At 40.7% G+C, this 13,423-nt stretch overlaps 2 protein-coding genes across 10 annotated transcripts in view; one reads left to right on the top strand and one right to left on the bottom strand.

Moving 5' to 3' along the window:
* The window catches only part of KDM2B (lysine demethylase 2B), a 120,674-nt gene extending 118,021 nt beyond the window's left edge, over positions 1–2,653 (top strand). For 5 of the 8 annotated variants that reach the window (XM_026058838.1, XM_026058840.1, XM_026058839.1 and 2 more), the window contains 3 exons: positions 228–329; positions 655–873; positions 1,393–2,653. In XM_026058838.1, coding sequence (XP_025914623.1) covers positions 228–329; positions 655–873; positions 1,393–1,574 — 503 coding nt within the window. In that variant the 3' untranslated portion in view covers positions 1,575–2,653. The remainder of the gene's footprint in view (positions 1–227; positions 330–654; positions 874–1,392) is intronic. The other 3 variants (XM_026058841.1, XM_026058844.1, XM_026058842.1) reach the window with 1 other exon arrangement.
* Positions 2,654–3,702: 1,049 nt separating this feature from the next.
* On the bottom strand, positions 3,703–12,880 carry RNF34 (ring finger protein 34). 2 transcript variants are annotated; one of them, XM_026058833.1, is made up of 6 exons: positions 12,778–12,880; positions 9,784–10,002; positions 7,972–8,361; positions 7,592–7,657; positions 7,158–7,359; positions 5,694–6,607 (listed from the first exon to the last, which is right to left on the bottom strand). In XM_026058833.1, the coding sequence occupies exons 2-6, from the start codon at positions 9,985–9,987 to the stop codon at positions 6,579–6,581; spliced, it is 891 nt and encodes a 296-aa protein (XP_025914618.1). In that variant the 5' UTR covers positions 9,988–10,002; positions 12,778–12,880; the 3' UTR covers positions 5,694–6,578. The 2 variants fall into 2 exon arrangements, with proteins under 2 accessions (XP_025914617.1, XP_025914618.1); XM_026058832.1 differs by lacking the exons at positions 5,694–6,607; positions 12,778–12,880 and adding an exon at positions 3,703–5,671.
* Positions 12,881–13,423: the final 543 nt, after the last annotated feature.

Genomic DNA, 13,423 nt, shown 5'->3' on the forward strand with positions numbered 1-13,423 from the left:
GATGCGTTCGGTGGCATGCTCTGCTGCTGGCCCCACTTGGAGGAAATGAGCAGAAATCCTTGCAACAGCACGGGCTGGGTTCTGGGCTTTGGTGTGTGCAAGGTGTTCAAAGTAGTGACTTGCAACACCTTGCTGGAAGCCACTGGGTGACAAGTTGTGTTCTCTGGCTGCTTGAACAGTCATCTTAGCCACTGTGCTGGTTTTCTGTCTGACTTTCTTCTCTTCAGGCTGCAACGGGTGTACTTTAGAGAGTATGGAAACACTTTCTTCCAGTTCAGGGAAGGAGCAGTTCTGTGGGTCATGCCACATTCGCCCGGATATCAGCTCAGGTGAAATTTTGAGCAAATCAGATCTGCTTTCTGGCATGCACTGCACAGCCTACTGCTTACTCCTGACTAGTAATTCTGCTGGGTCCCTGCAGTTACTTCTATCCCTTTGTTTTGATATCAGGAAGTGGTTTTCTCCACGAGCCTGTGCCAAAAATAGAAAAGTGTTCCTGCTGGTATCCCCTCCAAAGCAGCAGACAGGCAAAAAACGTCTGAAGTTAACTTAGGGCAGCAGCGTTGTGTGTTACAGTGCATTTCATATAGATCTGCAAATGTTTGCAATACTGGATGGCACTTTTATGAACGACCTACCACCCCCGTTTTCCAGGTCAGATTGACAACCGGAGTAAACTACGGAACATAGTTGAACTGCGTTTGGCTGGTCTGGATATTACGGATGCTTCTTTACGACTGATCATACGGCACATGCCTCTGCTTTCCAAACTCAATCTTAGTTACTGTAATCATGTGACAGATCAGTCTATTAACCTGCTGACTGCAGTCGGAACCACCACGCGGGATTCGTTAACAGAAATTAATTTATCAGGTGTGGAACACAAACACAAGGGAGGGGAGGAGGAGGGGAATTGCATGTCTGTTAAGCTTGTGTGAAATAATCATTAGTGGAAGTGGTTCTACCCATCCCCTTTCCCTTCCCACTATAATTTCCCTATCGATAGTCAGTCTCTGCAATTACTGGGTGCTTTGCTGGTGTGAAACAAGTATCCTCCAGCTGCCCGGCCTTTCCCGGGGCCTCCGCCAGCCGACACTCCGACTGTGCGTCCCTGTTCAGGGCCATGTGTTGCACCTTGCTCATCCTCCACACGGGATTTTTAAACTCTGCTGCTTCTCGCATCTGGCATGTTTTGCTTTATCAGTTATGCAGCAGGGTCACGGGGATCAGAGAACAGTCGTCAGGCTGGTGGGGTTTTAACCTAGTGATTTCACTGCCAGCACAGTGAAGGAGGAGCAAGAAGGAGGTATCCCCCTCAGTATAGACCATCCTTGGGCTGAAAAACAAATCGAGGCATGCTTTTAAATTTCTCTCCCTGTGGTTTCTCGGCAGACTGCAATAAGGTGACTGACCAGTGCCTGTCTTACTTYAAACGTTGTGGAAACATCTGTCAGATCGACTTGAGGTACTGCAAGCAAGTGACAAAAGAAGGCTGTGAGCAGTTCATAGCAGAAATGTCAGTAAGCGTTCAGTTTGGGCAAGTGGAAGAAAAACTTCTGCAAAAACTGAGTTAGTTAAAGGACACGTGTAAATACTGGGGCAAGGGGGGGAAGGGACTAAGAACATGTAGGGATTTTATTTTCAATTGGGAACTTGGAATATTGGAAAATATCACGATTGGATTTTACAACTCTTGTCAAGGAGAGAACGACATTAAACTACCCATGTTAAGAATTTCAACCTGTGCCACTAATTCAGTCTACCTGGGATGTCCTGCACTGGCTCTTATGCAAATTCATAAGGCGACTGTTATTGATGATAATTGTTCACACCCGGAAGACGACTGATCTCCAAGAAATACTGTTATTTAAAGTACCACAGCATGTGCTTGGTAGTGTAAATTTGATTTCTGCTTTTCATTTCTTAAACAAAAAAAAAGTTGGTGTCATTAAAGTGGACCACGCACTGCATTTCTGCCTTCTTAACACATTTTGTTTTGTTACATCTTACATTATGCAAAACTATTTTTGTACAAAAATTGTTTAAAAATTATTTATGCAATGTTTGAATGCATTACCAGTGTTTCGGTTTTGATTGCCAATTTTTATCTTTACTTATGGTAGGAGAGAACTTAACCTATACTTCGTAGACAGTATCTATCTACAAACGTGCCCAGGTCAGGAAAAGTAGGTTAATACTTTCAACTTAAAGCATGTTTTAATGGAAGTTTATATCCTGCTTTGTATACTTCAGAAGTGACATAAGCATGTTGTGGAAATAAGGTGTAAATTATAGTTGAAGTAAAACACTTTGCCAAGTTTTATCTGTATAGAAATCACCTTTTTCTCAAAATTTTAAAAATTCCAATTTCAGCTTTTGCACATAGGAGGGTTTCACTCTGTAGCATGAGCTCTTGTACTCAATATAAAATTAATTTATACAGTGAGTCCAGCAGTAGAATAAATGGTCAAACGTAGTCTCTCTTTCTTTGAAGTGTGAGTTGAGTTCTCATTTAAGGTTTATAACATGGTTATTTCCTGATTGTAAAATTCTGCATTCATAAGTGCCATTGTTGTAAGGTGTTGTTTTCGTAGACCTTCCTGATGCAGTTTTACCTTTGTTGAATTTGTATAAACAATTGTACAAAAAGAGACACAGTCTATGAGGGTTTCTGTTCCAGCTCGGGTTTGGGGGGGGGGGGGTTGCGCTTGGGCTTCAGCTGTTGGCTGAAGAGTGGCTTTTTTCACTAGAGCTCCATGTTACCCCCATGTATTTAATGCACCACCAGCAGGTGAGGTGAGAGACCAAGGGTCTCTTCCTGCTGTCAAGTTACATATGGGGAAAATGTGCACAGCACCTCCAGCAACAACAGCTGTAGGCAAGTTATCGATGCTTATTGCTCTACTCCAAGCGTATATGTGAAGAAGAAATAGTAAATAGTTTAGTTGTAACCACTTGTGGGTTTAGGAGCTGTATCTACTGTCTTGGGGGCTGTCTTCTTTTTATAGGATCTGTTATTAAACACACACACACGCTCTGAAGGTGGGTAAGGTTTAAGCTGCCAAAGTGCTCCTGCCACTCAGGAGTTGTGATAGTTAAATGGGTTATAAGAGAAAGAAAAAGCTCTCATATTACAGCCTTTACTCCTGTTGAGATGCCGGCTTTGCTCTGCCACAAGTGTGTGAACCTGTATCTTCTCCCTGATGAGCTTTAAGGCATGAGCTTATGAGGTGAGTGTAGTTAGCCTGATTTGGTAAACAGTCAATAAACACATTTCCAGCTGAGAAATGTCTTCTATTCTCATGCTTTTCTTTCATGTGTACAGAGTGAGCCAAAGTACTGAGCTTATTTAAACCAAGCAAGACTTATAGCAGTGACTGTTTGAACAAAAGCTCAGTGGCAGATAACATTTTGATGCATACAACATACTAGAGCAACTAGAGTTGTTTCTAGTTGTGATGGGAAAGAGATTAACAGGAAGAGCCCCTATTTCTATCATTTATCATTTTGCAAGCAGTAAGTCCACAGCACTTTATCCAGTGCCTCAGAGTTGACATACACCAATACATTGGCACCATGGGAGTGGGGGGATAAACACGTAGGCCTAGAGCATCTGTATACTTCAAGAAGAATGTGAAAGCTTAAGAGTGAGTTGATGAATCAATAGTACTGAGAGAGGTAGGTAAGAAAAGACACAGAGGCTGGAAAAGCCCATCACAGATCTTTATTAAACTTGTGTGGCTGATAATTAGAATGGAAATAATGTGTACAGTATGTTTTTCTTCATCGATTTACCACCCACTGAACAGAGACTCCAGGAATCAAGTACTTTAAAAAGTTACTTCTAAAAAATAAAGCCATTAAGAGGTTTGCTCCCTTCTGAAAAATAACCAGCACTGTCTTTAAGATGTGGATTTTATTTTGAGGAGCTACTTTCTCTTTTTTTAAGCCTGGCAGCCAGCTTAATTTTCCACACCAAGGAAAAGAGCAGGAATGACACGTAATAAAGCAGAGGTAAGAATTCTCAGGTACTACAGACTGTGCAAAATTGCTCATCCCTATTTCCATTACTTTGCCAAGAAACTGCATTTCTTTAAGTTTAGCTAAAGTACCTGCAGTTGCCTTTATTAATTAGCTACCCCTTGAACTCCTTCAAATGGAAGCCGCCTATCTGCAACTGCTGTCACCAGCTGCTCAGCAAGGACCCAGCCCCCGGCTGGGTTCTCTGCCCCATCCTACTCCAGGGCCATCTGCCAGATCCCAGTGCCGACTGCAGGGCCTGATACCAGGCCCCCGGAAAGAAACTCCATCACAACCCCTGAACTGCARTAACGGTTTGGTGAGGAGGGAGCACCTGTCACAGACTCCAGATTTTTGCTTCAAGAGGATACTTACCCTCCTGATGGTAAGAAGTCCAGCTAGAAACTGGTCCAGTGCAGGATTACACACAGGTCACTCAGCAACTTAAGTGGACGCTTGTTTAATAGTGGCCCAGCCTTGGTTACAAGTTTTAAACAAACACCACGCTTCTTTTCCCTTATCCTTAATAAAACCCTACTCGGTTAAGGTTAGTAATACCATACATTCCAAATGTTAGCAGCAAGTAGTTTCATGACCCTGATTAGTATTCACAGTAACATCAGGTTGTCGGCACATGAAGTACAATCATCACATGTAAGATTGATAGTTACAATAGGCATGAATGGATTAAGGACCCCAAGGGTATGTTTTAGTAGACCCTTAAAAAAAAACAAAAAAAACCCACCATCTTACTCCTAAACTAAAAAAAAAAAAAAAAAAAAAAAAGTTGGTATTTGGACACCACATGACRGAGCCCTGTAAAATGACTGTGCAACAAGCATAGGCCAAGACACTACACAGGTAAGGACAGACATTTTGAATGAAGCAATCAGCATAAAAATAGATTGCCTAAGAACGTCTGTGCAGGTACAGTTAATGGCAGTGCTTTCTACAATCTTATTTTATAGACTGTTAACGCTGTTGCAGGAACAGTGTCAGAACAGTTACATTCTATATTTAATTACATAAAAGCTGAATATTCAACTGATAAATTCATTGCTTCTAAAGCACTAGACAGTGTAATAGTCTAACAATATGGTCAAGTAAAGGTGTTTTCCTGACCATTTATTGAATACTTAATGCAATAATTAGAGGTGATATTCTTCAGAAGAGAGCAAGAAGTGATTCGAGGTCAGCTGTAAACAGTTTGACTTGAACAGTTTGTGGTTTAATAAGGTATGTCAGGCAGCTCTATTACTGTACACACAGGCATCATACCGCCCAACTGTAAGATTAAGTACACTGTAGAAAAGCGATTCACAAACTTCTATATCCTGATGTTCAAAATGTTATGGTTTATTCTGAGAACTAAAACCTGCCATACGCCCCAAGCTTCAGTACTCTTGCTCACAGAAATCCTGGAAGTCAAAGGGCAACCAGAAAAATCCATTTTTGGTCTTCATTTAAGATTTAAATACATGCACTGCTCGTACAACATACTGTCGACAGATGGGGCACTCGCTCATTCTTTTGCCACACTTCGTGCAAGTGACCATGTGACCACATTCCAGCAGGACACAGTCGATCACTGCATCCATGCAGATCCGACACAGGTTGTCGTCGTTGTCGTTCAGCTGCATCTTCTCCCCCTCTGCAAAGCAACACCTCATATGTTCGGGCTATACAAACCCAGTTAAAAGTTCTAGCCCAAGCATCCATTAAACTATAGAGACAGCCTAATTTAGCATAAATTTGTTCTGCAGTATGGGTACAATAGTTATTCTAGCCCACAGAAGCTTGGCTGAGAATTATTCCATATTCTTAACAACAAACAAATACCACTAACCCCCCCCCTAAGTTAACATCCAATATTTGGCTTCATTCTTTATACTCAGGATTGGAAACGGTCTCCAAATTTAGTAACAGTGAATAATGTGCTGAATTAAAATTCAGAGCATGTTGTTTTTCCATTTCTTAGCTTACTTCATTTGGAAGAATACTTTCATCAGAAGATTAAACGTGATAGTACAGAGTAAGGCAAACTAAGAAGTGGAAGCCTTAATCAAGTAAGCTGTAAAGATGACAGAGGTGAAGAAAGCCTGTCAAGTTTCACTGAAAATAGACAACATGCCCCTTTAACACCATGTATATTCTGTAAGACCATGTGGAAAAAATCCTAAGTTTGATTTCAGAGAGATAGATAGTTTTTAAATTTTCAGTTGACAGGACTGTCTCACTTAAGCCGTGTTTTGACACTCAGCAGCAGTCCTACTCAAGACTGTGTGTAGCCATCATCTTCCGAACCCTTCTCCACACTGGTTTCCCACCTGATTAGCCGATTATTTCACACCTGATTATCACAGCTGAAACATTGGTGCTGTCACAATCTGGCTATAAAGTAGCCCAGGGCAAGTAAGTTTTCCAGTCTCCACAGTTCCCTGATCTTTACCACCTGGCTGCACAGCAGCAGCAATGACCAGATGCAGGAATGCACAGCCAGGCAGGAATTTCTCGAGCTTGTGAAGACATCAAAAAGATGTTTCTCAAATCATACTTGGTTAACAGGAATCAGTCTGCAGGTTAAAGACTGAAATTTAGTGTAACAAAGGTTAGAAGATTACTAGTCATTCAGCTGCAGCCACAGAACCACCTTATCAGGGAATCATGGATTTATACCAAACCACTTGAACTTGGATTTCTGCCACTGTAGCTTTTAATTCTGTACCACAGTAAAAGACCTGAATTCCTTTGGCCTGGAGAAAGCTACTGCAGAAGCTCTCCCACTAATACCTTGTGAAACCTAGTAAAGGACCTGGATGTGCCCAGCCTTTGTCCAAGGAACTGGTTTTAAGTTGTGCAATTTACCTTTGTTATGAGAGCCGAGGTGTCTGAGCTTTGGAAAAAGAAAGAAAAAAAAAAAAAAGCCCCAGAAAGAAACACAATCCTTGAAAGCCTTAATTACTAACTAGTACTATGTTCAGCTATTCTAGACGCAGCTCAAACTGTGAAAAAATACCTTCCAGTTATTCCAGCGAAGCACTGAAACTAAGGTGCCAAGCCCTTTGGTTGGCAGAACTAGCCAGTGGAGACCAGAAAAGAAGTAGTTTTAAGAAAGTGAGAATTAAATACAAACTTACGTGTCTTGTGGTTTTCCTCACTCTCTCTGTATAGTCTGCTCACTTTTTCCACAAGTTCCCATTTTTCACAGCATCCTGAATAGTTGACAAAATTACATGCAAGTATTTCCTTCAGCTGCCGAACACTCAACCCTTCAATGTCTTCCAGACTTGAAATATCGGACAAAGATGCCCTCGTTCGCTTTCTGGACAATCCAGGGGTCTGAAACACACCAATTGTATGTTTTTAATTCTCTGTCCTAGTAATTTCAGAGCACCAGATTTGTTCTGCTTTGTCACAGATCACATTAAGCTGCAACTTGGCCCAAGTTTTATTCTCTTTAAAGCAACTATTTACAAATATCTGTTTCTAGAAATGCTGAATTCTGAAACAACTAGAGTACTTTACGGTGTCACATGCCAAAAATATATTCTTTGGATAGTTCTTCTCTCACCTGCTCTTCTGCACTTTCTTCTTCTTCTTCTTCTTCATTATTTACCAAAGACRTTTCAGTTTGTCCCTGTGTACAGAAGGAAACTAATTAGAATAAAAAATATATATATATTCATTCTAAAATATTTTTGTTAGTGTACCAAACTGATAAGAGATGACAATAACATTTTAAAGCTTCAACTGCTACTAATCATTATGGATTTAACTCACTTCTTTCACCTAAGCTGCTAGTAGTCTTCCGTTTTCGGGTCAGAGATATAGAAAGGGATTTCGGCTATCACCCCAACCGGTGTTTTGGTTAGTTTCAAACTATTGCATTAAAAAAAAAACAAAAACAAAAAAAACTAAGCTATATCATAAAACACATTTGAATTTTTGTACCCGTAAAGGTGTTCCATTTCCTGTGCTTCCTCTTCTGTTTGCAAGTTCTCCTTGAGAAGACACTGATACAGACATAGAAAATGGATGAGTAAAAAAAGCGGAAGTCTGCGACCGTGAAGAATGCAAGCTACCAGCGTCCGTATCCTCCTCAGAACCTAATCCATGATGGCACAGCACAAGATCCACCAAGTCTTCTTTCTCCCTGCAAGTATCTGTCGGTATGTTTCTGAGAATCAGATACTGGCGCAGATCTTTTACTTTCAGTCTCATTAACTGAGGTCGCTGAAATGCTGTTTCTTGTAATAAGTGACAAGTAGAACATCTTCTGAGATTTTCTTGTAAGACTGAACAAACTGAGCAAAAATCCTTCTTGCAGTCACAACACACGTGCTAAGCAGAAAGACAAAATAACCAGTCAGCGGTACATGAGATACTTACTGATGCAGAAAACAAATCTATAGGCTGCTCTTTCCTTCTTCAGACTACATCATTTACTATTGATTTTAGGCTTTCACTCAGTTCCTAAAAATGATGTATGCCAAAATTGTTAAGTATATAAAATTGCCCTGTCAAATAGTTTTGCAAGTGTTCAGGGTTTATGTAGCTTTTGTAGCAACACCGGAAGTTGATTTGAGGCCTTACTGAATAAAACATTATGAACAAAGTACCTATACTGTAGTTTAACATACCATAAAATTTTGTAATTACTGGGTAAAATAGTTTTGAATACACTAAGTGTCACTGCTTTTCTTCACATGTGTAAAACAACAGTATAATCCCCAAACTTAAGACAATATACTTTTTCTCAGTTGATTTTAAAAAAGCTATAAGCAAGTCTTAAATGTGAAGAACCAGACATCAGATAAATACTCCTTAAGTGCCTAGGTGTCATTTCTGAAGAGAATTTTGTTCAAAAGATTTACTACAAGATACAGAAGCTAGAATAGGCAAGACTTTGAGCAGCTATTTAAAACAATCTTCTCATCCACTGTGAACAAACCCAAACTCCTCTTTACCTAAGTTCCTCAGGATTTTAGTAAATTAATATTCGCTTCAGAAAACGTCCCTACACAACCATTACTTTCACACTGTGCTTGCCATGCAAATAACAGAGTGCTGCAGTAAGAGGAAAGGGGAAACCAAACATAGTAACGGAAGAAAGAGGTTTCAGGTTTATCCAAATGAGCCACAGAGAACTAGGTCACTAAGTGGACAAGATAATGATGATGGACAATCACGTTACAAAGAAATAATTTTAACAGTTCGAATTTTATTTATCTGGAAGCCTCATTAACCCACCAACCCGGCTCCAAATGAAGCAAGAGGCCATTACAGTGTAATAGCATTTCACAGAACTAAACCTGGTTAGGAAACAAGCAGAACTATGCTAGTATTTAACAGAAAGAAGCTGTAATACTAAGTTATGAGCTTTTAGCTTTTCCATCATCCAGTTTGTTCATTTCAATAGCCCACAACTACATTTGATATCATCTTCAAAAACACAGGAAGATTTATTTTAATATTCAAGATTCTAAAATTAAAACATGTATCTTACAAATAAGAATCAACTAATTTTTAGGTCAGATCAGATCTAATTTGTCACTGATTAATGAGCATGGGATGCATCAGACCTCTCAACTTCTAATGCTGTCTGACATTAATTTCCTGTGACCTCAGAATAAGGCACTTACTCTCTCCTTGGCTATCTGCCTTGGTTTTCCCCATCTGAGGAAAAATATTTATTCATCTCCCAATATGCCTGCAGATTAGTTGATATTAGTAAAAATATTACACAACAGGAAGTATACTCACTTTTTTCCTAAAAACTGAAAAGGAAAGTCCACAGGCTTTGCAAACTATGTTAGCTCCTCCTGCAGCTGGAGATGGATATGCTGAAAAGTCTGTATTTGGTGCAAATCGGAATGGGCCAGTACCTCCACCAAAGCCAGCCTGTTGGCCACGAACAGCTCCAGTACCCATGACTTCATTCAGCAACCCACAGCAGGACGCCCACATGGAAGTAGCTCCCGCCTGAAAACAGTCACAAGGCAAAAAAGGAAATTAGTATCTTAAAGCCCATATCATACGCGACTTGCTATTAAAGAGCTACTCCACTCCATCTGTCATCATCCCAAAAGCATGTTGCATGAATTCCCCAAGCATTAGGAATTCAATACATGAACGTCTATAACAAGCCCAGTAATCTCCACTTCTCAACTGCAAACCAAAGTAGGTAAGATTTGCTTTCAAGAGGCGAAAGCAGGCACAAGGAGCTTGCTTTCATACCTCCTTTTCTAGCAGAGTTCTGCACAAAACCAAAAGGGTCAGGAATTTGAGGAGATAATGTAATAGCAAAGCATATTAAAGAAGGAAGAGACTAACAGCCAATCATAGGTAACCCCAAAAATTGACTAGTAAGGGACAGTCTGAAAGGAGAGAGACACAGCAATACAGCAATTCATCCTAATTAGAGCAGGGCTGCCCCCAGTAGAATCTTCTCCAGCACTAACTCAGTTCCTATAGGACTAGCAGTGAAACTAGACCATTGTTTCTAGCAAAGTTCAGTTTGTTACCTTGTGTTTGCTTACCCTAAAGAAAAGTTTCTAGCTCTTCTAACTTCAGGGTAACAAAYTGAACTTTACTAGAAACAATGGTCTAGTTTCTCCAACAATTAAATGTCTTTCAAGCACTCCCTGAACCTGCTGTTTTACTGTCTTACAAAAGGTTTAACAAAAGGAAAATAACTCCAAATAAACCTATTCCATATTGCTTGGATTTCAGTTTTGATTCATACAATTTAATCATAAAATGAAACACTACAAGAAAAGTCTAAATAACATATATGAATATTACTTTACTACTTTTTATCCTTGAAAGTACTTTGTACTGGATTTTCTGTCAAGAAGTGCATATTCTACTTAAAGCTGGAATTTGGACTACAAGCTGTGCGGGTCAAGTGTTTAAACACTGTCAGGTGGCTCACCAAAACCTACTGAACAAAACAGCAAACAGAAGTGCACCAGGTTCTTTACGGAAGGAAGTTGAGTGATACAACTTTCTTTAAACATAATTTCTCTTCCTACTTTTTGTTCCAGAAGAATATCTTTTTACAAAGCATAAAGACATTAAAACAATTATGTTTGATACTTACTCCTACTGTAAAACCTTAACCAAACAGAACATGTACTTCACCTCACTAATGATGGTATTTTAATTCCTGTATTAACTAGACTAGTTTCTATATTAAATTGCATATTTTCCCCAAATTGAACACCATTTACGTTGGTGTTATGCTGTTATGTTTGTGGGAACTTAACACATCGCCATTGGGGATACTCCAGAAATTCTTCTTCCAAGCCACTGAGCACAAAAGGTAAGAAAAGAGTCCTTACTCTAGAAAGAAGCTACGAAAAACAATGCCATAGGACTAAACATGTTTACAACAACACGTTCACATATGTTCCTTAAGAAACATCTCTCCAAACCTGGTATTTCACTTTCATTGCCGTAAGCTGACATTAGAAGTGTTGCAGTACCAGTGGAATATTGAACACCGTCAGTAACTTTTCTTCAAAGCTGTACTACACATAACATTGCAGGCACTAATAAAATTAGACACATATGCAACAATTTATAGTCACTAATCTAGTTTTAGAGGTATTTCAAGAGCAAAATTCATCCCAGACATAATAAGAAAGAAACCTCCATGTAGAGGGCACCCACACTTAGGTAATCTTCCTAAGCTTTCTCTGAACGGAGTGCAAGAAGGATGAACAAGCAATGGCCCTTCCCTGACCCCTAACGAAGACACAGGTATCCCTGTCACATGGCTGAGCTCACGGATACACATCAGATGGACTCCAGATGAACTGTGTAATCAGACTTTCATGCCAATAAGCTGTCATTAAACTAAGACTTATTTTCTACTTTTCAGCACCAAAGAACGGAAATGGATCAATATTCACTTTTCCCATACAAAACAAATTATCTCTAATTGCCCTAGTTTATTAGGCAAGAGTTAAGTCCAGAAATACAATCTAAAAACTAAAGACTTAACCCAAGAGAACTCCAAGTTTTAAAACTTGGAGTTTTGAAAAGTATTTTTTCCTCATCTTAAAGGAAAGTTGTCAGTTGCAGAAACATTACTCTAATTCTTCACATATTCTTAAAAACTGATGAGCTGGCTTTTATATTTAAAAGATTAAAAAATAGTGCTATGCAAATAAGTATAGAAAAATAAAACAATTAACCAAAAGTGTCTGTCAGTACCCTCAGAAGCCAGCTTGTTTCACTATATAACTACAGTCATTTCAGGGGTCACAGCAGGAGGAAGACACACAGTGACTGAATGGACATAGCCTAGCTGCTACAGCTATCATTACCTGTTTGATTAACACCTGCTTTTTAGACTTTATTCAGTAGCCTGTAACAACTGCTCTTACATCACTATCAGCACTAAATAAGTATTTATTTAGGAAAAAAATGTTATTCTTTTTCATACATGACTATTGTAAGTATCAAACAGAAAATGTCATTACATCTACCTTAAGCATTTGGTCATTTTAAGGTAAAAGGTAAGGCAACATGGGCATCATTCATTTTCTCCTTAACCTAAATCAATTGTGCATTCTTCATAAGCACTAGTATCCATTAACTGTTAATTGAATTACAAACACTGTCTAGAGTATGTTTTTATCGCTCTGTAAAGTAAGTGAAACCGTGCCAAAAACCACTGACACAAGACAGATACTCTAGAGAATTAAGACTTMGGCAATATCTGCACTAAAAAGCCATTTCTAACTATACCAGTCACGACTTCCTCATTCTCTTCTCACAAGCTGCCATCAGCTATCTTCTCTCCATAACTTAAACGTAAGCACAGAAATTCCCTTTGAGCTCCTCCGGTCTCGTTCTCGGTTTCAAGTGCACTGAGCAGCCCGAGGAGACCGTTTCCCTCTGGCAGACACCCACCGCAGGCAGCCGGAGGCTCCGTCTTTGCTCCTTACACAACCGGGCGAGAAGGACGCGGTATCGCAGCCCGCAGAGCGGCAGGGATTTTTCAGCCCTCGCTGAAATGCCGTGTTTACATCCACGCAACTTCTGTGACTAACGCCCTGGGTCAAGGAAACCTTTTTTCCCCCCCAATGCCGGGCGCGCTCCAACGGCCGCTCTCCTCACGCGCCGCCGCTGGGTGGGGGGCTCGCCTCAGGCCGCAGAGCGGCGACACCAGCCCGCGACAGGCCCTGCCCGGCTGCTGAGTCAGCGCAGGGCGCCGCGGCTCCCCGGCAAGGCGGCCCCGGGCCGGGCGCCCGCCGGTAACGGGGCAAGGAAGGGAAGGGAAGGGAGGGCGGCCGCTGCCCCACGGGGCTCGGCGGCTTGAAGGGCTGAGGCGAGGGGGGGAGGGGCGGCGCCGCCCGGGCCACCGGGGTCACGGGCCGGGTTGTCCCCCCCC

This window comes from Apteryx rowi, unplaced genomic scaffold, assembly GCF_003343035.1.
Source record: "Apteryx rowi isolate R43461 unplaced genomic scaffold, aptRow1 scaffold_15, whole genome shotgun sequence".
NCBI lineage: Eukaryota > Metazoa > Chordata > Aves > Apterygiformes > Apterygidae > Apteryx > Apteryx rowi.